This window comes from Hemicordylus capensis, chromosome 3 (genome assembly GCF_027244095.1).
Source record: "Hemicordylus capensis ecotype Gifberg chromosome 3, rHemCap1.1.pri, whole genome shotgun sequence".
Classification (NCBI taxonomy): Eukaryota; Metazoa; Chordata; class Lepidosauria; order Squamata; family Cordylidae; genus Hemicordylus; species Hemicordylus capensis.
In genome coordinates this window covers 221,782,413-221,805,884 of record NC_069659.1, presented here as the reverse complement: position 1 = coordinate 221,805,884, position 23,472 = coordinate 221,782,413, and the positions used below count along the sequence as shown (strand labels likewise).

Sequence of the window (23,472 nt, the reverse complement as noted above, 5' to 3'; positions counted from 1 at the left end):
GCCAGACAGCTGTGCTGGGACTGCAGATACAGGTATTTCTGGTGAAGTTTTCCATTCAGATGAGAATAAACCAGGTTGTGCAGGAGAGGGGAGTTAAAATGCCTTCAGAACTGAGATTAATATGGCTGTCAGTCACTGCTTTATCACTGAATTGGTAAATCAATGAAAAAAGTAACCTTTTAATAGCACTTCCCCATAAATGTATTTGTCAAGTAATTGTGCAAAGCAATATAAGAGGCAACACATGGAAACCTTTATTTCTCCAAAAAATACAACCTAATATGCTGACTAATTCTTTTAAGGGATCTAGTAAGCATTTCTGCTTTTGATCATTACTTTCCCCCTCCTCCGTTAACATAGATAATGATTTTGCTGCACTGTCACACACTCTCTTGCATTTTCCACCCAGCAATGCTTTGCTAGGAAACATATCCCGCTATCTATGGAAAGAGCAAATGAACTGAGAGTTATTTTTACAGGATTCAGATTCACAGACCTGAAGTTTTCTGAGTAGCAATGAAAACAGGGCAAATAACATTCCAGTTCTTTGAAGTGTCATTTGGACTGAACATGATGTTTGACATATTTTATGCTCATATCTAATGTTGCAGATAATTTTCCCACTGAAGGCAATAAAGGCTGAGTTCTATGAATTGCTATATCTGCAAACAAAGAGGGTGAAGACAAAATAACTGCAGCACATGAGGGTCATGGGGGGGGGGGGTGAGGGGATCCAAAGAGCCATGGATGCAGCTTCTGCCCACACTCGGGGGCTTTTGAACATTCCTTTCTGAAACCCCATGTGCCAATCCCAAATCCATTCTGAAAAGTCAAGAGAGCTCCCAGAAGAGCCTCCACTGATTGCAGCAGAAGCAGTTAAAAAACAAGAATCTGACATGTGCAGGAGGTTTGGGATTCATGCACAGGGTTCTGTGGATTTGAGCCAACTATGTTACACCACAACTGGAGATAGCTAGCCCAGTACAAATATTGAAGATTACAAGCTCAGTTACTTAAGGCCCATCTAAACATATAGCTCGCCACATGAGTTAAACTGTATTAAGAAAGCACATCAGGGTAAAGTCTGGATTAGTACCGTTCTGCCAAACATCTAGTTTTCAATGTACAGGGAGGTTGCTTTGGCTAAGAGAGCATTCAGTCATACTATCCCCTACCTGCAATTTAAGGTGGTACTACATACAAATGGTATTCCATTATGATCTTCAGTTTGTGTAATCTGGACCTTAAGAGTAGAAACAAAGAAACCAGGTGCAGCATTGGGGGAGTCTTCTCATGCTGGAGCTCCATGTCCAGATCAGCTGGCACAGGGGACTCTGAATCAGTGATGGAGTCTTTAATCTTTAACTAACCCACAGAGTGGGGTGGTGATGAGGGAGAGCTGCCACTGAAACCAGCTATCCCATGCTGAGTTATTTCAATTCTCCTTCTAATCACTAGGCAGAATCACCAGGCAATTGCATCATGTTTCTTGACCCCACCAGAACTGGGGACAGGCAAAGACCCTATACGATGACACCCCAGCTTGGGGAGGTCTGCCTGAGAATGTGAGAGGGAATAACAACAATTTAGCACGGGATTACCAGCTGCCATGTTGAGCTTCATATCTACTCCAGTCCACAGAGAAAAATAGAAAAAGGAGCATAACATAAAAGCTGTGCTTCCTAGTTATCAATTTAACCATGCCATTCAAAATGAGGCCTTCAATACAGCATGTTGTGGCTACTTTAGAGTAGTTCCCAAAACAGTTAAGAAACAAAGGTGCCATATGATTCTAAACACGCACTGAAGTGTGATCACTGATTACATCCTGAACATAGAAAGTTGAGTCAGACCACACTATACTCTCTGACTGACAGCAGCTTTCCCAGGGCTTTCCCAGACCTACCTAGAGATTCCTGGGTTTAAACCTGGAAGCTTCTGCATGAAAAGCGTGGATTTTGCCACCAAGCTACAGCCTCATTTTTCTATATGTTAAAGAGCAGGTATTTGATTCCATTAAGCTGGAATTTCTTTATGTGAAACAAAGGATTTTGTTGGATTTGATTCCATTAAGAACCCAACTTCATGTGTAACAAAAGCCCTATCCTCATGATATGTCCAGGGTGAATGAATGCATGCCCTCTCTTGAATGTCTCTTTCTGCTATTGGGAAGCTTGATTTTCCAAAGGTTAGCTTGTGTGGAGAGAGCCCTAGGCATGTGTAATGATCAGCCTTTGACCAGCCCCTCCTTTCCCCTAAAGGGTGAACCAGAAGTGACCCCTGTCCTGACTGACAGGCTGGTGACCTCCAGGGAACAGCCAATCAGCACACCAGGTGGGTGGGACCTAGACAGGAGTTGGGAGGAAGAGAAGGCTCTCTTTGTTAGAAAGAAAGAGGGCTGGGCTTGCAGCAGGATGTGTGGCCATGGAAATGGCTGTAGAAAGGAGGACAGCAGTTCTTATAAGATAGGACTGCAGGGGCTTGGATTCTCTCTCAGAGTTTGGGGTGAGTTCAAGGGGGAAGGAAGCCAGGGCTTCTGAAGTTTAGCCTAGGGAATAGTCTGTTAGTCAGTTTGTGTTAGACTTTTATTTTCCTTTCGTGTGCTCTGTATATTCTTGTGACTGGTCTAGGACTGTGTATCTGTAATGTAACTCAGCTAAGAAACAATAGTCTGCGCCCATCCACCCAGGGCTATAAGACTATAAGCTTTTAAAAGGTACTTTGGTGTTTTCCTGCATCCCCAGGTCTTGACAAATGCGTAGACATGATTTTTAAAGTGTGCCACCCCAATATCAACTGGGGGTGCTTTTTGAAGTATTCTTGTAACCTATTAAGTATTTCTTTTACCTGTAACCAAAAGGCTGGGAAAGCCTCAGGCTGAAGCAGTCTGTAGCATTTGAATAATGCTGTATTTTTATTTTTATTCTTTGCAATTTAACAAGCCTCTTTGAGTGGATTTTTAACTCAGGAAAGGGAGGCTGAAAGGGGTTTTTGTCTCTGGCCAACCTACCAGTTTTCTCACCACGTGTAAGCTTGCACGTGGAAGACTTTTGTACTTTTCCAATAGCAGAGGAGAGATTTCCCTGGGAATTCCACCCAAGCCCAGGGTTATCAAACTCTGTTGATAATTCAGGCGGTGGAGGCTATGTCAACTACTGGAAATAAAGGAAAATTTGGAGGGAGAAGCCTTTGTTCGGAAAGCATGGAGGGGATGATTCAGCATTTTGCTTCCCCTCACGTGTGCTTGTTCTGAGACTAAGACTGAGTAATCTGCTACAGCATGAACACAGCATGCAAGCATTCAAGTATACACGAGCAGATGGGGAATGAAGCTTGCCACTGTAGTCCTACTCACTCACTCACTCACCCACCCTGAATATGTAATGAGAACAGGGCTAATAACACACACAGCTTCAAGTTTTGCATAACAATGTTCTCACAACTTGCAGACTCTTATGGAATCTCCAACATATGCATCATCCTGATTCAGAAGACTTCCATGGGTTATATACCTAGCTGGATGAGGAGCCATAAATGCAAACAGATGTTCAGTATGTGGTCCTCCTCTTCCTCATCTCCAGCTGCAAGGGACAAATACATGGAGTCCAGTGAGAAAATGGGGGGTAGTGCTAATTGGCTATTTGTGGAACAGAATGCTGAATTTGTTCCTCCCTCTCAACCCACCAAATGCCCAGTTGGCACAATTGCTTCCTTTCAAATTGGAAGCCACACAGTACCCCAGCACTTGGGCAATCACACAGTTGGATAGTGGCTTGGACATATAAGAGGAAAATGTAGCAAATAACTTTTAAGAGCTGCATGTATGGCACAATGCAGCAAACCACTGCAATAACAGGTGGATGTTTCATCCCTGAAGTGAGGAAGGAGTTCTGTATCTTTGATTGCATTTCGGGTTTTTGTCATCATTTTGCAGGTATGGATAAATTTTCTGGGAGAGCTGTACTCTTCAACTCTCTTCAGTAGCAGAATCCAGGGGCAAAAGAAGTGCACAGAATGGAGTATTTTCATTTCTTTTTACCACAAGAAATTGAAATTTTTCTCTGCTTTCAAAGGAAAGAATTAGAACAAGAACCAAGAACAAAGGAGTACCAGTTAAAATCCAGAGTAATTTTTTTACTGCCCTCAGTCCCAGTAACAGGTCTTCTTTGGCACTTGAGAATGGTCACAAGTAGTTTGCCTTTTTTATTCATAGAGAACAAAATTTACAAAGTCATTCATACATTTTTTCTTTTTTTGTATTTTTTGTTTGTTTGTTTTTTACTGACTTTGAAAATTGGGAATATTCAAAATACACTTTTTAACCCCACTTCATTCTTTCATTATTTACAGATATGTACAAGAAAAAGTAAGAGTTTTTGTTTTTTTGTTTTCCCCCCCATTGTAATAAAAATCTTTGCTGGTTGTTTTCATTATATGGATGTTCCATGGGATGGTTCCATGCCTTCTGGAATGACTCCCCCTGGCACGGACTGAAATGACATTGGGATGGGTGTTTTCACAGGGCTTTGACGAAATAGTCCTCCATTTGGTGACCTGTGTTTACACTGTATAGAGGGCATGGTTGCTGAGCTGCTAAGAGGCAGTGGCAGGTTGCTACCAGAGGCACCTGTGAGTGTCCTGCTGGCCCCATGAGTTGCCTGTTCTTGTAAAAAGGTGGTGACAGAAAGTTGTGTATTCTGGTATTCACGGACAGGCTCTAGAGTTTGGCTGGGCTGCATACCACCGATCTCTAAAGCGGATATTTCAATAGATGCTGGGGAGAGTTGCTTGTGAGCCAGGTCTTCATCAATTAAACTGTTCATACGCCTGTGGACCTGTTCCAAGTTAACTTCTTTATCCTATGAAAGATGGGAGGAAAGTTGATTAATTCCACAATATGGCAAACTCTTATCTCCATCCAAAGAGAAGATAGTAGGCCTGTTCACACAATCATTTGAATCTAGGTTTAATTTGGGTTACCAACATTAGCAAGATTGTGTGAACCCATGACAATATAAACCACCTTGGCATGGCTCACACAATCACTTCAATGTTGGTAACCACATTAAATCTAGATCCAAACTATTGTGTGAACAGGCCTAGTAACATTCGTGTCTAATTTCCACTAAACTTGCCCTGCCACTCTCAGTGAAATTCAAATGGATATATTTGTGGCCTCAAGGTCTAGCCTACTATTGTAGAGTGGCTTTAGAAACTTTTGTTGAAAAGTGGTGTATAAATATTTGTTGTAGTAGTTGTGGGATAGGTGGCTTGTGGAGATCAGCCATCTCTTTAAGGTAACAATAAGTCTGAATCACTGTAGTTAAATAAGTGAAAGCCTTCCACAATTCTGATGTATGAAACCAATTTTCGTAATGAATAATGGTGCATGTCTTTCTAATGGATTCTCCCCTTGAGAATATATCAAACGTATTTGAGTTGTGAGCCAATTACATTTCTTTACAAACAAAAGTTTCTGTAAGAGTGAGATACAAATGCTAACATCAGTGGTGGGAAGTAAGAAAAGAAAGAAAGAAAGAAAGAAAGAAAGAAAGAAAGAAAGAAAGAAAGAAAGAAAGAAAGAAAGAAAGAAAGAATCAATGTGATATGAAGTCAGAGGCTCTACTTTACATTTTAAGATGTGAAAACCATTCTGCTGTTTTAGTAAAAGAGAATTAATTAAAGGCCTGGACAAATAAAACCATTTTTACCTGGTGCCTAAAACTCGTAAATGTCGATGCCAGATACAGACCTAGGAAAGGATTCCAAAGATAGAATGCAACCATGGAACAGGCTCGATCCCCATTCCTGTCACCTACTTTCAGTAAGCAGAGATACTTACAAAAGGGCCTCCCCAGATTATTTTAGGGCTAATGATGTGTTGTGTTAAACGTTTAGTTTGGCCCTGCATAGATTTTTTTAAAAAAACATTGATTAGCAGCCACAGAGGGGTGTGCTTCCAACCAATGGGAGCTTCCATCCCAAGGCTAATAGCCGCTTTCAGGGAGGCATCCTCACCTCTTGCCATATGCCCTTCTTCCAACTACCCTTTGGGCCAGTTTGGTCATCAAAGGGGGGCAAGGCATTTATACCCTCCATTTTAATAGAGTGGTAGATGGGCCGGCAGATGGTATGTGGCATGGCAAGAAAGATTAAATACCTCTTCCCCACAGGCTATGGTTATAATCGTCCACCATGGCTGCTATTTAAGTTTTAAAAATATTCCAGCAGCCAGTCAGAATATCTTGCAGAGAAGGAACTGGGAACAGGTTTGAAATTTATTTATTTATTTTTAAAGCAGAGCCAATTTGATTCTTTCCCCCTCTGGACTACTGGCAAACCTATCACACTGGGTCTCCCAGTATGAAATGGCCATAAGTTGCCATATTATATAAAACAAACAGTTGCCCTATTCAGGCTTTATGTAAACATGTACAGTGCACATGGTTACAACACCATGCCAACTAGAATGCCCTGCCTCCTGCCCTAATGACTTGCCTTTGAGGCATTCTGACCTCAAGTAGAGTGCTTGTCTTTTCAGATGAAAGCTTGTGGGGCTTCTGTGTTATGTTGTGTGAGGGTGACGGCTAGCCTGTTGGCATTATTGACAACACCTGAATAGGCCTGGTATCTGACTGTGGGGGGCGGGAGGATATACACAGCTACATTACCCATGAAATGGAGGACACTTCTATCAATGGCTACTAGTCTGAGGGCTATAGGCCACCTCCAGCCTCAGAGGCAAGATGCCTCTAAATACCAGTTGCAGGGGAGTAACAGTAGGAGAGAGGGCATGCCATCAGCTCTTGCCTGTGGGCTTCCCAGAGGCATCTGGTGGGCCATTGTATGAAACAGGATCCTGGACTAGACAGGCCTTGGTTTGTCTGGTCGATGACTGTAATACAGGTTCCAGATAGGCCTTGGGCCTGATCCACCAGGGCTATTCTTTTGTTCTTATGTAAAAATTCCAGGAAAGCACAGCACTAGGCATTTTTGAAGGCTGAAGACATATTCATAAATACCAAGTGAAAGTTCATTTCCCCACCCAGATGAACTTGCGCTTCATATGGTCAAGAGAAAGGCAAATGTCTAGAGTGCTCAGTGGCCAGTAACTAGAAATGTGAGGACTGAGACTTGAGAAGAACACAACTGCAACCCTCTTCATGTCACTGATGACTAACAAAAAGGCCCAGAATACCTTATTTAACTGGAGGGACTTTATGTATTATATCCGTATGAATATCCACCATCGGGATATAACTAACTATTCAGAGCAAACAATGTATCGTTCTCAGGGGGTAGGGGTGTGTGCTTTATCTGCAAATTGATCAGTTGGGTTTTTTGCAGTGTATGCAGTAAGTTTGTATTGATTTTAAAGGAAAAAAATAGAGGCCAGAAGTATCCAAAGACTGGCCTGCTTATTTCAGCTAAGTGACTGCATGTCAACCACAGCTCACAGACCTGTGTCCTTCTTCCCACTACCCATTGGGCCAGTCTGGGCATCAGTGCAGGTCTAGGCATACATGCCCTCATTTTTAATTGAGTGCTGGGTGGGCCAGTAGATGGTATAATCTAGACCAGACCATTCTCCCTTCCAGGTTTCCCTTTCCTCACAGACTCTTGGACTCCCTGTATTTCCTGAGCTGTTGCCTTCTCATGCCAAGCTCCCTCTTTCCCAGGTTTCTGCTTCATTTATCTTTTTCTTTTCTAGGCCCCCTCTACTTGCTTACAGCTGTCCAAGAGTGGAGCAGCTCAGCCTATAGCAGTTTGAGGCCCTTCGGCCTGCCCCATCCTTTGTGTGACCGTAGAGCAGGTCAGCTAAGTCGCTGCCGGAGGTTTCATCATTACAACCACCACCACAATATTGCTTAGTGCATTACTATATAGATGCAGACAATGTAGAAAATAAGGGGTCATGATTGTTACCATGAGAGCTGGTGTAGCAAAGGGACTTAAGAGACTGAGCTATGAAAGTGGATTCATAGCTCTGAATCTTACCTCTGCCTTGTAGGTGGCCGTAGCAAGACACTCTCTCTCAGCTTCATCCTCTCAGCTTCATTATAGGGATTCTAATACTACTGAACATGTGAGAATAATCCCACACAGCAGACCTCTTCTGATGAGTCAACTATTCATTGCTAACAACTCACTGGAAAAGCTCAGTGGATCTAACTTAGACTGGTTGAACAACAACAACAAGAAGAAGCCACAACTTATCTGTGGACTGTTTCTAATCAATCTAGGCCACAGGACTGTTCAAGCTCCTGAGGAGATCATACATCCCAGTAATTCGCAAAGCCTTCTGCTGCAACATTGAAACTGTTCTCCCAGTCCACTCACATGACCTTTGCACCCTGAGATCACCTGGGTTTGCCTAGCAAAGAGGCAGTACACAATAAACACTAACACACCCCTGCAGAGTTCCAGGAATTACACTAAGATCATGTAAGTGAAGCTCATACAACACTCTAAAGCAGCATAGGCATTACTATTAGTATTAGCATTATTTGCTTCTATCAAAATGAGAACCATTTCCACCATAAAGCAAGTTGGGAATCTGTGTAATACTGTCAGCTATCAACTATCTTAAACTATGCCTGCCTTGCTTAAAAATGGGATGTATGCCATTTCCACAAACGTCAATTGTGAACTTTCCAAGAATATGGCTGCTTGCAAACTGAAGGAAGGACATCTCTCATCTCTAATGGATGGCCAGTATAGGAATACTTTTGAAATTCTTCAGCCACTCCTTTCATTATTACTCTCCAATTTGTCTAGTCCATTTGCAAAGCCATAATTCCAATACACTGTGTCAGAATTTGACAGAGGAGAAAAGGTTTAGCTATAATAATCAGCCAGCTGAAGGAAAGAAACATATGTATTTTGCTACCATTTTTAAGTATCCACTATGCACTATTAAGTCAAACAGATACAGTGAATAAATAGTTGGGTTTTAATATAAATTAATTTATACCCTCATTAGTCAAGGTTTTCAATACTTAGCAGGTGTAATCATGCTACATTGATAAATGTGGAAAATAAGACTCAATGATGTACATTAATTTAGTACTGGCAACTGACCTAGTCAAACATCACTTAATGCTACATAAAATTTGCTGACTGCATTCTGAATGCAGTTTTGCTGGGGTTAGTTTCGCAATTATTGTCTCTCATTAAATCTGACCGGAGAGATACCTCCAGAGCCTACTTTAAGATCTGTGGTATATGCTGTCATTATGAACAGAATGAGTTCTGCAGCGAAGCTTTTGCTTATGTAAAACTATATTTAAGCATCTGGGTTTTAAATGTTGTTCTTCATTAATTCCCATTTATGTGCTGCTTTTCAAACATCTGGTCCTTAAAGTGGCAGTAGGCAGATTAAAACAATAAACTAACACCAGCCAATCAAAATTTGCAAACAAATAGGAGACATCATAACATATAAAAACCCCATGAGATCTGCAAAACCTGTGGAGAAGACAGAAGGAAGAGAAAGACCAGACTAGTACTTCCATGAGCTCCAATGGACATCAACAATGGTCTGAAAGCACTGTTTGGGCAGCCCCTTCTTTGGGAAGGCTTAAGATCTGCATGCTCTGAGGGTAAGGAGGAAGAAGAAAGCCCATACCAGGGAGTTCATTCCATCATCTCCTGGAAGGACTACCAATACCCTGAGAAAAGTCCCTTTGATCTTTTGTAACCGTTTGTCAACATTGATTATGATTTTTGAAGTTGTAAACCACCTTGAGTGCCAAGGCAGAAAGGTGATTGATACATAAATGCAGGAAGAAAATAAACAAACCATTCACAATTAGCCCAACCATTATCTATAAACCAGTTGTTTCTAGGAATGTGCAAAATCTGTCCCTTTATTTTTGCAGGTATTTCTGTTTTCCTGCATGTTCATATAGCGTGCTGAGGATGCTGCTTTGCAAAAGGGGATATGCTCTTTTTGCAAAGCCGATCGAAAATCAGGACTGTGTATCACATACATAATGTTCTCCATAACAGAACATCATATTCCCCATTCAAACACACAGAAAAAGTATAAATCAATGTGAAACTGAAATGTTCTTCATTGTGATTTGCCCAACTAAGGCTTTTCTTCTTCTTTTGTTGTTGTTAAAAAATGCCTATTGGGATACATATCTGCAGCAGCAAATTCCCAGCTTTTTCTTTGAGAGGCAGAAAATCACAGATGTATGGTATCTATTGGTTCAGGTAATTGTGTACTTGCACTTAATTGCAAACTCCATCTAGTTTTGCACAATGAAAGTAGAGTCACACTACTGTAACAGCAGAGAGGGCCAATTGACATGTTTTCTAATTTCTATATGATCCCTCCAATGTTCAAGATTAACTGGAGAAATGTCCTGCAAACAAGGCTGATCAGTCATACAGATCCCATATGAGTGGAGCAGGTTCCTATGTGTGAACCAGCCCTTGTTTAACCCCTTTCAACATCTCATCTCATCTCTTGATTGTGTGGACAAATCAGAAGTTGATGTTTATTTTCCCAATAATAACAGTGATAAATGCTTCAGCTACCCCTGTTTACAAGGGATGGTCACTATTTCCTGCTATCAGTCATTGGTAAAATATTATCCCTCATTTGCCCTTTGAGGAGATTTTGTGATAACATTTGAAAGGTCAGATTTGACCAGATCAGTTGCTGGTCCACACTGAGCTTGGCCTTAGCACAAATGGAACACACACTTTCAGAAAGATCAAGATTTGAGTCAGGCTTGTGTCTCCCCTTAGTCTCAGGTAGTGAAGAGAATCTTAGTGGCAAGCAAGCTTTTTTTCAGAACCCACCAAAACATGATGAGAATCGTACTTATCTAGCAACACTTTACTTAACACAATCCAGAGTAGGAAGCAGCAAAACAGGGATATTCATCCGACTTCCAGCGAAATACTGTATGAGGACACCCTTCACAATCTACTCAATCAATTTATACCTTACAATGACCATAGTTGTTTACTCTTTTCTCATTGGATCTCCCACCTGGTTATGAGCATTTTACTTGACCAGCCCACCAAGAATTCACCCCAATTTTGTCATGCATACTGCATCAGTCTACAGGATGTTGAAATCCCACCAAGATCTTAGCATTAGCCTATGTTACTTAACTATGTAACAACCACACCTTGAAATTTCCCACAATAGTTTCTGACTCACAAATTCCTGTAAGTTCACTGCTGAGGACAAGAGGCCTTCTAGTTTGGTCAAAAAGAGACTCTCCTTATAAATACTATTGTTAATATACTTCTAATTACACAAATTGTGCAATTTTATTTGTTTGTTTTTCAAATTTGTAGACCACCCCAAACTTCAAACTGTCTGCATCAATCTACAGGATTAAATTAGACTGCCATGTGTACACACATGCACTAGAGTTATTTCAGATGTTCTTACACAAATGCAACCTGATTTATTATTCTGAGTCAGTTTCAGATCATGTCATTGCCTGGTGGTGTCATTGGGAGTGCAACAGGATCGGATCCGTCCTTGTAAATTAATCAACAGCCCTCCTCCTCACTTTCCCACCTGCCTGTCATCTTCCCCAAGTCTCTTCCCCTCCACTTACCTTTCTCAAGGCTGCAGTGGCAGCAAAAGGAGAATGGTGGGTTATATACCCTCCCCTCCCTGATACCTGGTATACAGTCATCCCTTGCCAACTATAAGGGTGCTGTTCTGACAAAACCTCACCATTGGCAAATTTGTAGTTGGGAAGCAATTGAAATAATCAGGGGGTTAGGGGAACTGCGGTCACAAAAAGACCAAAAAATCAAATAAAAAATACCTCCCCCCAAAAAGAGCCAAAAATCACCTGGAGTCCCTTAAAATCACCAAGTATAAGCAAGAGGAGAGGGGAAATGGAACCTTTGGAAAATTTTGGAAACCCCCCCCCCAATCGCTTGAAGGCACTTTTGAACACACACACACACCAACCACTCAAAATCAGTTTAAATCGTGAGGAGATGGCAGGGTCAGTAAGAGGAATGAGTGGCTTGAACCTCTGAACTCCCCAAAACTGCAGAACACCCCCCTCCCAATTCACTAAAACAATTCACCAAATCATGGATACTCAGGTCACGGTTGGCAAGATCGGTCACAATTTCCCATTCATGGATCCTCAAAGCTGTGACTGGGAAAACCACCATTGGCGAGGGATGACTGTACTATGATCGCTGCGTGTCAGACTTAGAGTGCTGTAGGAATTATAGTTTTTCTGTTCTACTGACTCATGCCAGCAGCACTGGAACAACTACAGTTCCCAGCAACCTTTGCATCTGTGCACAGCCACCACAGTTTGCCAAGCACCACTGGGGAGGGAGAAAGGTTAGAGATAAAACAAGAAGAAAGGTAAGGGGATGGGAGGGGTTGGAGGTGGAGGTGGATAGGATGGACTGATGGGTTGGAAGCAAGCGGCAAATAGGGAGGGAGGGCTTAATTTTATTTATTTATTTATTTATTTATTTATTTATTTATTTATTTGATTTATATACCGCCCTTCCGAAATGGCTCAGGGTGGTTTACAATTAAAACAGAAAACATTAAAAACAATTAAAACAGAGATACAAATATAAATACCAATTTAAAACAACTTAAAAAACAATTAAACTATCAAAACAATTAAAACCCTGAAAACCAGGTATTAAAACTATTAAAACTGATTAAAAACCATGAAAGGCCAGGCTAAACAGATAGGTTTTAAGGGCTCTCTTGAAGGACAGTAAAGAATCGAGATTATGAATTTCCGCTGGGAGTGCATTCCACAGTCCAGGAGCAGCTACAGAGAAGGCCCGCCTCTGAGTCGTCACCAAACGAACCAGTGACAACTGGAGACGGACCTCCCCAGATGACCTTAACGGGCGGATTAAATTCCTCTAAAGCTTGGATTAATACCTAAGCTGCAAAGTAATTTTGAGTCATAATGCTTTCTCACATTGGAAGTGAGATTTACAAGCATCCCAGATTTAATCCTTGTTAAAAGTGTTCAGATAAAGTTTGATGATGTCACTAGTAATTGTAAGGGTGCGGATGGTGATCTTCCAGCAGGCATTCTTGGTGTGAGAATAGGGGTCTTACAAATGCACAAGTGTATTCCTATTTCTATCTGTGAAAAGTTGAAGGGTTCATTGTCACTGGCCAACATTCCACTCAGCAGAATACCAGTTGTAGGGTCTCACCGAGGCTGTGCATGTGGAAGGACGCCCCGCCATGTTGCAAAAAAGGTCAGTTGTTCAATAACTTAAAACACCATCTGTGAAGTGCTTCTCCCATAGTTTCCAATGGAAGCAGTGTTGTGAAAGCACATGGATGCTTTTCTAAGTCGTGCAACTGACCTCTTGCACCCAACTGTGTGGCTGGCTTCCACATGCACAGCAGCATTATGGGGGTCCCTAACACTGGTGTTCTGCTACATGGGATGTCGGTCAATGTAAACAAATCTTGAACAAGTCTGATAGAAAGTGTTGTAGTTTAAATTATAGAGTTAATGGGATTAAGGCAAAGCTTTTGAGGTTGAAAGAAATTAAAAAACAAAATTAGCTCAGGGGTGTTAGGACTGAACAAAACTGTTTTTCGTGGGAATCAGTTAAGATTTGTCACATGATGGAATAATAATGGCCAGCGAAAATTTTATTCATATCTTTAACACCTTTAATTAACTTTGGAAATTTATATACTGATTTTTCTTCTGTTACCTAATGGCGCAGCAGGGAAATGACTTGACTAGCAAGCCAGAGGTTGCCGGTTTGAATCCCCGCTTGTATGTTTCCCAGACTATGGGAAACACCTATATTGGGCAGCAGCGATATAGGAAGATGCTGAAAGGCATCATCTCATACTGTGCAGGAGATAGTAATGGTAAACCCCTCCTGTAGTCTACCAAAGGAAACCACAGGACTCTGTGGGTGCCAGGAGTCAACACCGACTTGATGTCACACTTTACCTTTACCTTAGTGGGTGTTATTTTTATGTGTCTCTGAAAATGCACACACACATACATATATAATGATATGTGAAATGGATGCTGCAATGTGATCAACCATTTATATTAAAAACACCAGGCAAATTCACAATAGTCAATACTTCTAATCAGAAAATACAGCCATTCCATATGTTCATAATGCACATACAAGTCTTTGTTCACCAGTTCTTTGAACATAGGAAGGAACCGGCCCTGAGAGGGCCTAAGAGATGGATTACTTTAGCCAGTCTGTGCCTTTGAGGTTGGTAAAAATGAATGAATGGTGGTTGGATTTTTGTGATGACTTCTACATGACCGATTTCTTCAGTTTCATAAGCTATTGATGTACTACTTATTTTCACTGAAGAACAATTCATATGTTAGAGGTGCACTGTGGTTGCCACTTCCCCATGGCTGGATCCTATACTATGGTAACAACTGAGATGAATAATAGAATCACATGGGAAAGAATGTCAGTCAGGACCAGTAATGGTGGTGTCAGAACTTCCCATGTGAACAGCACATTTCACATGAACCTTTTTCAGATGTGGGCTCCAGCCCAGGGAAGCAGCCACCACACTGCATTCTGAAAAAATGTATGATCTATGAAAAGGGTCATAAAATGAAGAGAAGTACATCTTGAATTGTTTACTCATACCAAAGGAAGAAAAAATAGTGCCCATTCTCCATTTCTCAAGTTGTCTCTCTCTCTATTTCTGTATGACCTCTTCTTTTATAGGAAGTAGAGGAGACTGTCCTGATCCACTCCTCAAATAACTTCACTGGATCCAGTCCCTTCTGCAGGGAAATACTTTTGAATGCACTTCTGTACATAGAGAGTCTGTGAACTCAACAGCATATCCTACATAACTGTCTCATGCTGTTTTGCCATTGTTCATGTGAATCCTATCTATGATCACACACAATAGAATTTATATTCAGAGGCAACTCTCAGCTTCATTTAATGTTTGGATATTGGCTGGCTGGAATGGATTTTGTAATGTTTGCAGATTGTTTAGCAGGAAGAATAAGAGACACAAGTGACAACAGGAGTCATGCCAGCAACCACTGAGCATCCATCTCCTTAATTTCTTGGTTGTTGACACCACTGGGCAACAATGTGCAAAACATAAAATCAATGGTGGGACCCTTTTAACATATGAGGTAGTTGTTGGCATAATTGCCGCCACTTTCCAGTCCTTTGGTGTGATTCAATGTTGTTTTTTATCAAAGCTTGTTTTTGAACTGCTCTGACAAGATTGCATTTGAGAGCCTGCCAAATCCATAGATGGAAACCTTACAGACCTCCAAGTGTGTGTTCCTCATGAAAAAATATCTGGGTTCTGAATCCTTTTCAAACCTAGTTCATAATTGGTTGAATGCTGATGATTTCCAAACTTCCAGTCAAGTTAAGGATGAGAGAACTATGATTAGGAAGGTACAAAACCACCCTGCCCCACAGATCAATCTTGTTACTCTAATCAAAACATTCTGCTTCCTTTGAAATTTCTCAGATGTGTCACCTGAGCAGAAGCCTTCAAATTTCACTTTAGATAAAATCCAGTGGCAACCTAAAACACATAGAACCCCTTGAGAAATTTTGCAGGTATTATTGAAACATTTTTACTTCCTTTTAATTCCTTTCAAATTCTTTTCATATTTCACCTGAGGAGTCCCCAAATATGCTTCTAATTTTGCCTTGGAAGTATGAATAATTTGGGGAAAATATACAATGCCCGATACTGACTGAGTGTGCATTTAAGTTGCTACTTCCCCCCAAGGCAGAAACTTGATATGTGAATGCATGTAATCCAAGGCACCCAGTTTCTAGAAATATATTGAAACAGGACATCTGCTTGCCTCTTCCTCAAAATGGGCGGGGGGGGGGACCAACCTCCCAATGTGTGTAAGACATTTCACATTAGCTAAATAGGTGAAATTTCATTATGGGACTGGTTCACACACTTGATCCCCATGTGAGTTAAATGAAAAAATGTCAGTTTGGCACAGCACCAACTGGAGATTGCCAAAAACAACCACAACCCTGAGTTCACACGACATGCTCTGTGGGAACATGCACACTGCTGAGATCTAGAGTTTTTGTTTCACTGATATGGGATTGAATGCATAAATCACTCCGTAGTGAACCCCATAAACAGGCATTCAAGCACAGATAGGCCAAGCTGCTCATAACTTGGAATGTTGCCTTTGCGACTTCTGGTTGCCCTTCACATACCTGAGTCAGATCTGAGATGGGGGAATGGGGTTTCCAGTAGCAGCCTGAATATGTCTCTATGCCTGCAAAATGTGAGCAACCTGCTAGTAGATATATATGGTTACAGATTCCATTAGATTAAGGAAGGGGCCACATATTGTTCATGCAGAAGCTCCCAGGTTCAGACGGTGGCATCTCTAGTTCAGAGGCCCTTAGATAAAAGGGCTGGGGAAGATCTCTGCCCGAGAAGCTGTTGCCATACACTCTACTGGGCTAGAAGGATTAATAGTCTGACTCAGTACCACAGCTGCATAGGTTAAGATAAACAGCACTAGAGGAGAATGGATGACAGTGTTTTTCAGGAAAATGCCACATCCAATGATGGGTGTGAGGGGTATTCTGTTTGCATGCTATGAGCTTTGAAAATGGTCTGTTTGGGAATGGCAATGTTGAATGCTGAGGGAATGTGTGCTTTGTGCAACTGGGGTGTGCATCCACTACAGGCAACTGAAGAAGGGAGGCACATGGGAGGTTTCAGGGAGGTACTGCAAGCATAGGATTATTTCATACATGATTGGATAAATGCTCACCATGGTTCTGAGACCCAGCCTCACCTCATTGGCAATCTCCAAGGGAGAAAAAAGAAAGGAAGGAGAAGACAAAAAAATGGATCAAATAGTGTGGCTTGTAAGAAATGTGAATACAATGAAGGAGCATATAAGCGTAGTTAGGCCACTTAAAACTGAAGATATTTGGCCACACATAACTGCACATTATTTCTGAACTAATATCTCCCCCCCCCTACAAAATAGGCCAACACACATAGTGTAGGTTTGGTGGGTGGGTGGGTGGGAGGGAAATACTTCCACATTGCCTCCAATTACTTAATGGCACTATTCTGGATTTCCCCCCCAGTGCTGATAAATTGCACACATCCATCACCTACAAGCTATATTGCCACATGACATGAAATACTCATTTCATGACAGTTTTTAATCAATTACAGCAATACTTGGGTTACAAGCCAATGCACACTTATTTGTGAGTAAGTCCCACAGAATTCATTCACATCTGAGTACATATAAATGGAAATATGCTGTAAATAAACCAATATGACTAAGACCTTTTTGGTCTTATCAGCCTCCAGTAATTTTTTTTTTGGACTACAATTCCCGTCATCCTTAGCCACAGAGGCCAAATCCTGGGGAAGATGGGAGTTATAGGCCAAAAAAACAAGTTATCAAAGTCTGCTTAAAACCCATCCATACTAAACCAAGTCTGGTTTTCTTAAATGTCAGGTGGCTTGCAATTAAATATATTTTTATGTTTATAAATTTATTTTGAAGGGTTCTTTTAAAAAGTTGAACACTTTTACATCTTTGTGTTCCATCAGCTTTCAATTTTTTTAATTTGTGGCTTAGTACACCAAGAACATCTCAAAGCATGGAACTACTCAGAGTTGCTGACAGAAACTGGAGTATTCTGTTTGATTCTATTGGAATATTCCTGTGTTAAAAGATTATTATTGTTAACTGATTTGGGCATTGTGGTATCTTTTTTGTGGGAGGTCTTCTTAGGAGCCCTGTTCTTAGTTGCTATGGGGACTCTTAGGAGCCCTTTAGACCAGGGATCCTCAACGTTGGGCCCCCAGATGTTCTTGGACTTCAACTCCCATAATCCCCAGCCAAAGGCCACTGGGCCTGGGGACTATGGGAGTTGAAGTCCAAGAACATCTGGGGGCCCAACGTTGAGGATCCCTGCTTTAGACCACTGCAGTCGTATGTAAGAGTAGCAAATGAAATGGGGGTGGGTTCCTTGCAAGTGGTTGGAGAACCAGCAGCTCTGTCCCACTTGGCAGGAATTAATGGCATGATGCAAGTCACTGTTGTATGCCCCTGGAGTTCAGTCTCGTCTCTAGGATTAGCCATCTTGTACAGAATTAGGTTGTGGGACAGGAAACACCCTTCATCAGATTTGAAGGATGGCTTTGCTCTGCTTGCAATATGTTGTAACTTGAAGGTCTGTTTCTTTCCCTCATATAGTGAAAAGCTTGGATGACTTGGACCAGTCGTTTTCAAACTTTTTATCATGAGGGAACTGCTTCCCAGTCAATGTCCCTGCTGAGCAACCACTGCATGTTTGCCATGGAACTCCTGTGTATTGCAAAAGATTCTGGGGCCTGTTTGTACAGTGCACTCATAAGCATGACCCCCAGGGTTCCCAGAACATATTTGAAAACCACTGACTTTGGCAAGTACTCAAAAGTCAATCTGATCCACAATGTGGGTATCATGAGGCTGCTTCGATCACTCATTCATACTAATTCATGTCTGTAAGCTACACCTCTGAGCTGTAGTGCATTTCTTCCCTGCTGACAGTTACATGCTTACAAAGCCTTCAAGCAGACAGGAAACTAATAAAAAAACCCATGTACATCACATCTCACACTCATCCCCAGAAACAGAGGCACCAGAGGATGGGAAAAGACCAGAGAACTAATAAAACATTGTCCCAAGTTGGAATATGTCTGAACATTGTTCATTTGGCTATCATCAACTTGTCAACATCTTTTCAAGCTTTTCTTGGTTTAATGGGTGTTGAACTCCATCTGGAAGGAGGTCAAGAGCCAGTGATATTTTGCATCTGTATGCCAGTTGTTTATAATAATCCTTGCATATCAACACTGGGGCATTTTAATATTGGTTTAGTTTTTGTTTTTTGTTTTTTAAAGGGGGAAATATATGATGAAACTTTGTTGTAAGTCTTTTAATTCCAACACCTCACTTTTCAGCATTTAATGATAATGTCATTCAGTACTACAACTAAAAACATGGCTATAGCCTAATGCAGCTACTGCCCTGTTCAACAACACCCTTTAATGCTTGCCCGACTTTGTCTATACCTTGAAACTGACAGGTCTCAGTTGGGCTTATAACTGCTCTTAAAAAGTTACTTATATGCTGAAGGTCTGTTCCTCCTTTTCCTTTTGGACATTGCAACATGAGTTTGCTGCCCGTTTCATGTGGTGATTATTAAGGATGTGGTCTAAAGAGGATTGGATACTTAAGGTATTAGAATCGGCAGAAATGGCAAAATTAACAGCATTATTAAGAAATAAACTTGAAGTATTTAAAAGGGATTGGGACCCTCTTCTTGTTTATCTAAAAATACATTATAAAATGGATTTTTATCAGGCCTTCGAGAGGTAAAAACAAATGCTTAAAAAATGACCCAGAGTTGATTTCTGTATGATTTATCGGGGGGAGAATGATGAAACTACAGGCAAGACCTGGGTATTGTTACTGACACTTGTTTCAATGATGAGATGGAAGTCCTTATGTGCTTCCCCCCCGCCCTTTTCTTGTCTGTCTGTCTGTTTTATTTGTGCTTTCCTTTTTGTGTTGTGGGAAAAAACTGAATAAAAATATTTTTTAAAAAAATTATTAGGGATGTGGTCCAGCACCAGAAAGGTTTGTAGAAGGGTAGAATGATTCCATCCTGCTCCATCCAAGCTCTGGAGTGTGAAATATAAAGTCCACCATCCACTGTGGGTATGTGTGAAGAGACCTAGTGTTACTAGGCTTCTTTAAGCATGGCTAGAGGTCTTCACTCTGGTGATATGTGGATGTCTTCATCAATCCCTCTGTATCAAGAGGTATATCTAGGCATAGAAAATGAGGGCATAGGGTATGTCCTCTTGTTGAGCTAGGCTCCCGCTCTGCATGCTTCTGGCATGGTGAAGGGGCAATGTACATTTGACCTCTTGCAGCACTGGAGATCCCCAGTTATTTTAGAAAGGGCTCAGGCCCTGCTGTGATGTGGCAAGATCTGATTCCATACCAAGAAGGCTTCCAGGGCTGAAAACCCACAATAGCCCTAGTGAGGATGGGTGAATGCAAACAAGCACTTGTGCAGTGGTAACTTAGTACAGTTTGCATGTAAACATTTGATAAGCCAGTTGTCCTGCAAAGTGGTGAGGAGAATTTTACCACACATCTGCCTTCAATTAGAGATCCAAAGAAAAAGATAAAATTCTTCTCAGCACTTGGTAGAACATTATGAAAGGTAAATGCAGACAAGTATTTAATAGAAACTAAAGTTAGTCTCTATTAAGCGTACATGTATCAACTAAGTAAGTCAGTCATGTGTAATATCTTGCCAAGTGGTGAAGAAAATGTACCATTCTCCTGCTTCGCCAGATTTCTGATGGAGTGTAGATGTGTAATACGGCATGGTAGCTTTTGCACAATGGGATCCCCCATGGAGCTAAAGAGATCCAACGGACTCTGTCACATTTTTGCTTTTGGGCAACCTGCAAAAATCTGTGGTGACTCTTTCAGAATTCATCACACGTTGTAACCCTTGAGGCAATGCAGTTCCATCAGGATTCCATTCTGCAGTAATCACTACAATCCGTTAGACTGCATTGTTCGAAGTCACTTGTGATCAAGGTGATAAACTAAATTCAATCCCATTATGAGCAAGTGTCTCATTGATTTAAATGTAACCTAAGCATCTATACTTCTCTCTCTGAATTTTGCCAGGAACTTCACTGGGACTAAATGTACTCGAATCCAAACATTTTTCTAGGTAGGCACTATGGGTTCTTCTGTATGTTGTTTTATGGTTTGTGAGGTCAAACAAGATTTTACATTGTATGTATGTAATATTGCAATCCTGAACATTGTTATGAAAGCTGAATTTTTTACTTTCTGTAATATTATTATTATTAATTATTATTTTACATTTATATCCCGCTCTTCCTCCAAGGAGCCCAGAGCGGTGTACTACATACTTGAGTTTATCTTTCACAACAACCCTGTGAAGTAGGTTAGGCTGAGAGAGAAGTGACTGGCCCAGAGTCACCCAGCTAGTTTTATGGCTGAATGGGGATTTGAACTCGGGTCGCCCCGGTCCTAGTCCAGCACTCTAACCACTACACCACGCTGGCTCTCATTATTTCACATTGTCTTAATCATGTTCAGCCTCTTCCTTCATGGAACCTTGTACTTTGCCACCAATAGACTCTCACATGCATATTTGTCATTTGATAGCTGCAGCATCAGGTGGTGGCTTGCATGTGTGCGTGATGGACTGATTGAGCCATCACAGCTCATGCATCATAGACATAACATTCATAACACCTCACAGCATCTTAGACACAGTGCTTTTCAATGGCATAAATTACACATTTAAATGTTGAGTCATCCATCATGTGCTGCATAATTAAGACTGCAATCCTATGCACGCTTACCTTGGAGTAAGTCCCACTGAAGTCCCTGGGCCTTACTTCTGAGGAAACAGTCATAGGACTGGGCTGTAAGTGATGAGAAATAAATGATCCCCACGCCTGTGTGAACTGGCCCTATGTCATATGACGTTTGTACATCCCTAGGGGTTGACTAGGGCTTGCCTCTGAAAGTTTATCACTGCATTAACTCTCCTGACTCAATGACTTTTATCAACTTTGAATAGCTGCAATTTGCCTTGAAAAACCTATCACTTGGCTGCATTGTTTCTGCCAGTGAATGGTAGAATTATTTATTTCCTGCTCCCAACAGTTTATTTCATCTTAGAGTACAATACAGTGATACATACAAATGATCATTTATATGAGAATTTTTAGCAAAAAAAGTACAGAGATTTCAGACATGTGATACAGAAAAAATAATTTAAAAAGCAACATAAAATTTACAATGAAGGGGAAAACATAACAATCCAATTATCTTTTTTCCTTCATATGGAATAGGGAACAGAGCTGGTGAAGAAATAACCCCCAAAAATGTGGATAGAAAATTGGGCTAATAGGGGAGGGGAAACTGAGACAGAAATGAAATGGCAACAAAAGAGGTAACAGTCTATGTAGCATTATAAGAACTTGGCCAGTTCCCAAAACAGTTCAATTAGCATACCATACTGAAGGTGTGTAAAGGTCCCAGTTGCTTCGATGGTACCTTGGAGGAGACCCATAATTCATTCTAATGGATCCTGACCACAAGGGCTACGTGATGGCTACCATTATTAGCAGGCTCGTTATCAGGATGTTATTTTTCCATTCCCAAGAAACAGGCATTTCCAGGGTGGTTCTTCTCGCAGCCAAGCTATAAGATCAGCAGTCCCGTGTGATGTATTTGTTGCTGGACTTTACCACTCCAGAATGCAAGTTGTGAGTATATGAATATTGCCCTATTTTATTTTAAATTACCTGCATGTACAAAACTAGCCTATTAGGGAGATGGTACTATCCTGTTCTCCCCGCTGACATACTAGGCTGAAACGTGCAGAGATTGTTTTGATGTGAGGGAGCATTGAAACATTTGATCTCCCAATTGCAGTCCGAAGTGATACAATCTAGCAAGAGATATATCATGTGGGGCTACTGATCTTGGGGCTTGGCTCTAAGAGAGCTATAGATGTTTAAGTGCAAAGGTTTTGAGGTAGGTTAGAAGATGTCTATCATGATTCCCCCATGGAATAATTCAAGCTGATGTGCTGTAGGGGGAGATAAGGCACAAAATGTAAAGCCAATAGCCTCAGGGGAAGCAGGAGTTTGATCTTCCCACAATGCCAGGTGATGTGTGGCAACTTTATAGGAAAATGTCATCTCTGATAGTCAAGTTCAAAGATTTAGCAAACTGGAGCCTTGTGTGATTCCAATAAGCTATTGACCAGTGGACGATGAGCGAAGACACTGACAATGACAAAATGCTGCTATTTCAGCTTCTACAATGCTAATCTCACTGTTGGCATTTAGAGGAAGGCAGCTAAGAAGAAAAAGCCATCCTACTCAAGGGTTTTTTCATATTGTCTGATAAGGAGGAGTTAGGCAAACATGACTTGCATTGTGATGTTAAAGAGCAGCAAAGCTGTCATGTCAAGATGATTCTGTGATTTTCTAACAGCTGTTTTGCCTATCTACCCAGGGAGGCAAGAGAAAGAAAGCTGGGAGGGGGGATGAAGCCTTAGCACAGCTGCTCTAAATTCAACATTTAAAGGTGCCCCTGATGGAATTCCTTTTTCTACACAACAGTTAAAGGTACAGGAAAGGCTGTCCTCTTTTGCAGCTGGTGTTCTCAGTATTAGATAAGAAAACAGTTTTAGCCAACAGTCACAACAGAGGATTTATCAGCCGAGGGGTAAGTGCACAAAGGCTACTTCACACATGAATTTGTCTAATAAGCTAGGTCAAACATGTAAAATGCAATGTGTGAATGACCTTACGAGTGTCTGCTTTGCTCCCGATATACATAGCAGAAAGCTGATATATGCAAAACCTGC

The 23,472-nt window shown here is 41.2% G+C and overlaps 1 protein-coding gene across 16 annotated transcripts in view; it reads right to left on the bottom strand.

Annotated features, from left to right (window-relative positions):
- Positions 1 to 231: 231 nt before the first annotated feature.
- Positions 232 to 23,472, bottom strand: part of GRID1 (glutamate ionotropic receptor delta type subunit 1) — a 1,034,570-nt gene continuing 1,011,329 nt past the window's right edge. For 6 of the 16 annotated variants that reach the window (XM_053305291.1, XM_053305293.1, XM_053305298.1 and 3 more), the window contains one exon: positions 232 to 4,859. In XM_053305291.1, the coding sequence (XP_053161266.1) occupies positions 4,431 to 4,859 (429 nt within the window). In that variant the 3' untranslated portion in view covers positions 232 to 4,430. Of the gene's footprint in view, positions 4,860 to 16,784; positions 16,821 to 21,448; positions 21,512 to 23,472 lie in introns of those variants that run through there. The other 10 variants (XM_053305288.1, XM_053305287.1, XM_053305290.1 and 7 more) reach the window with 5 other exon arrangements.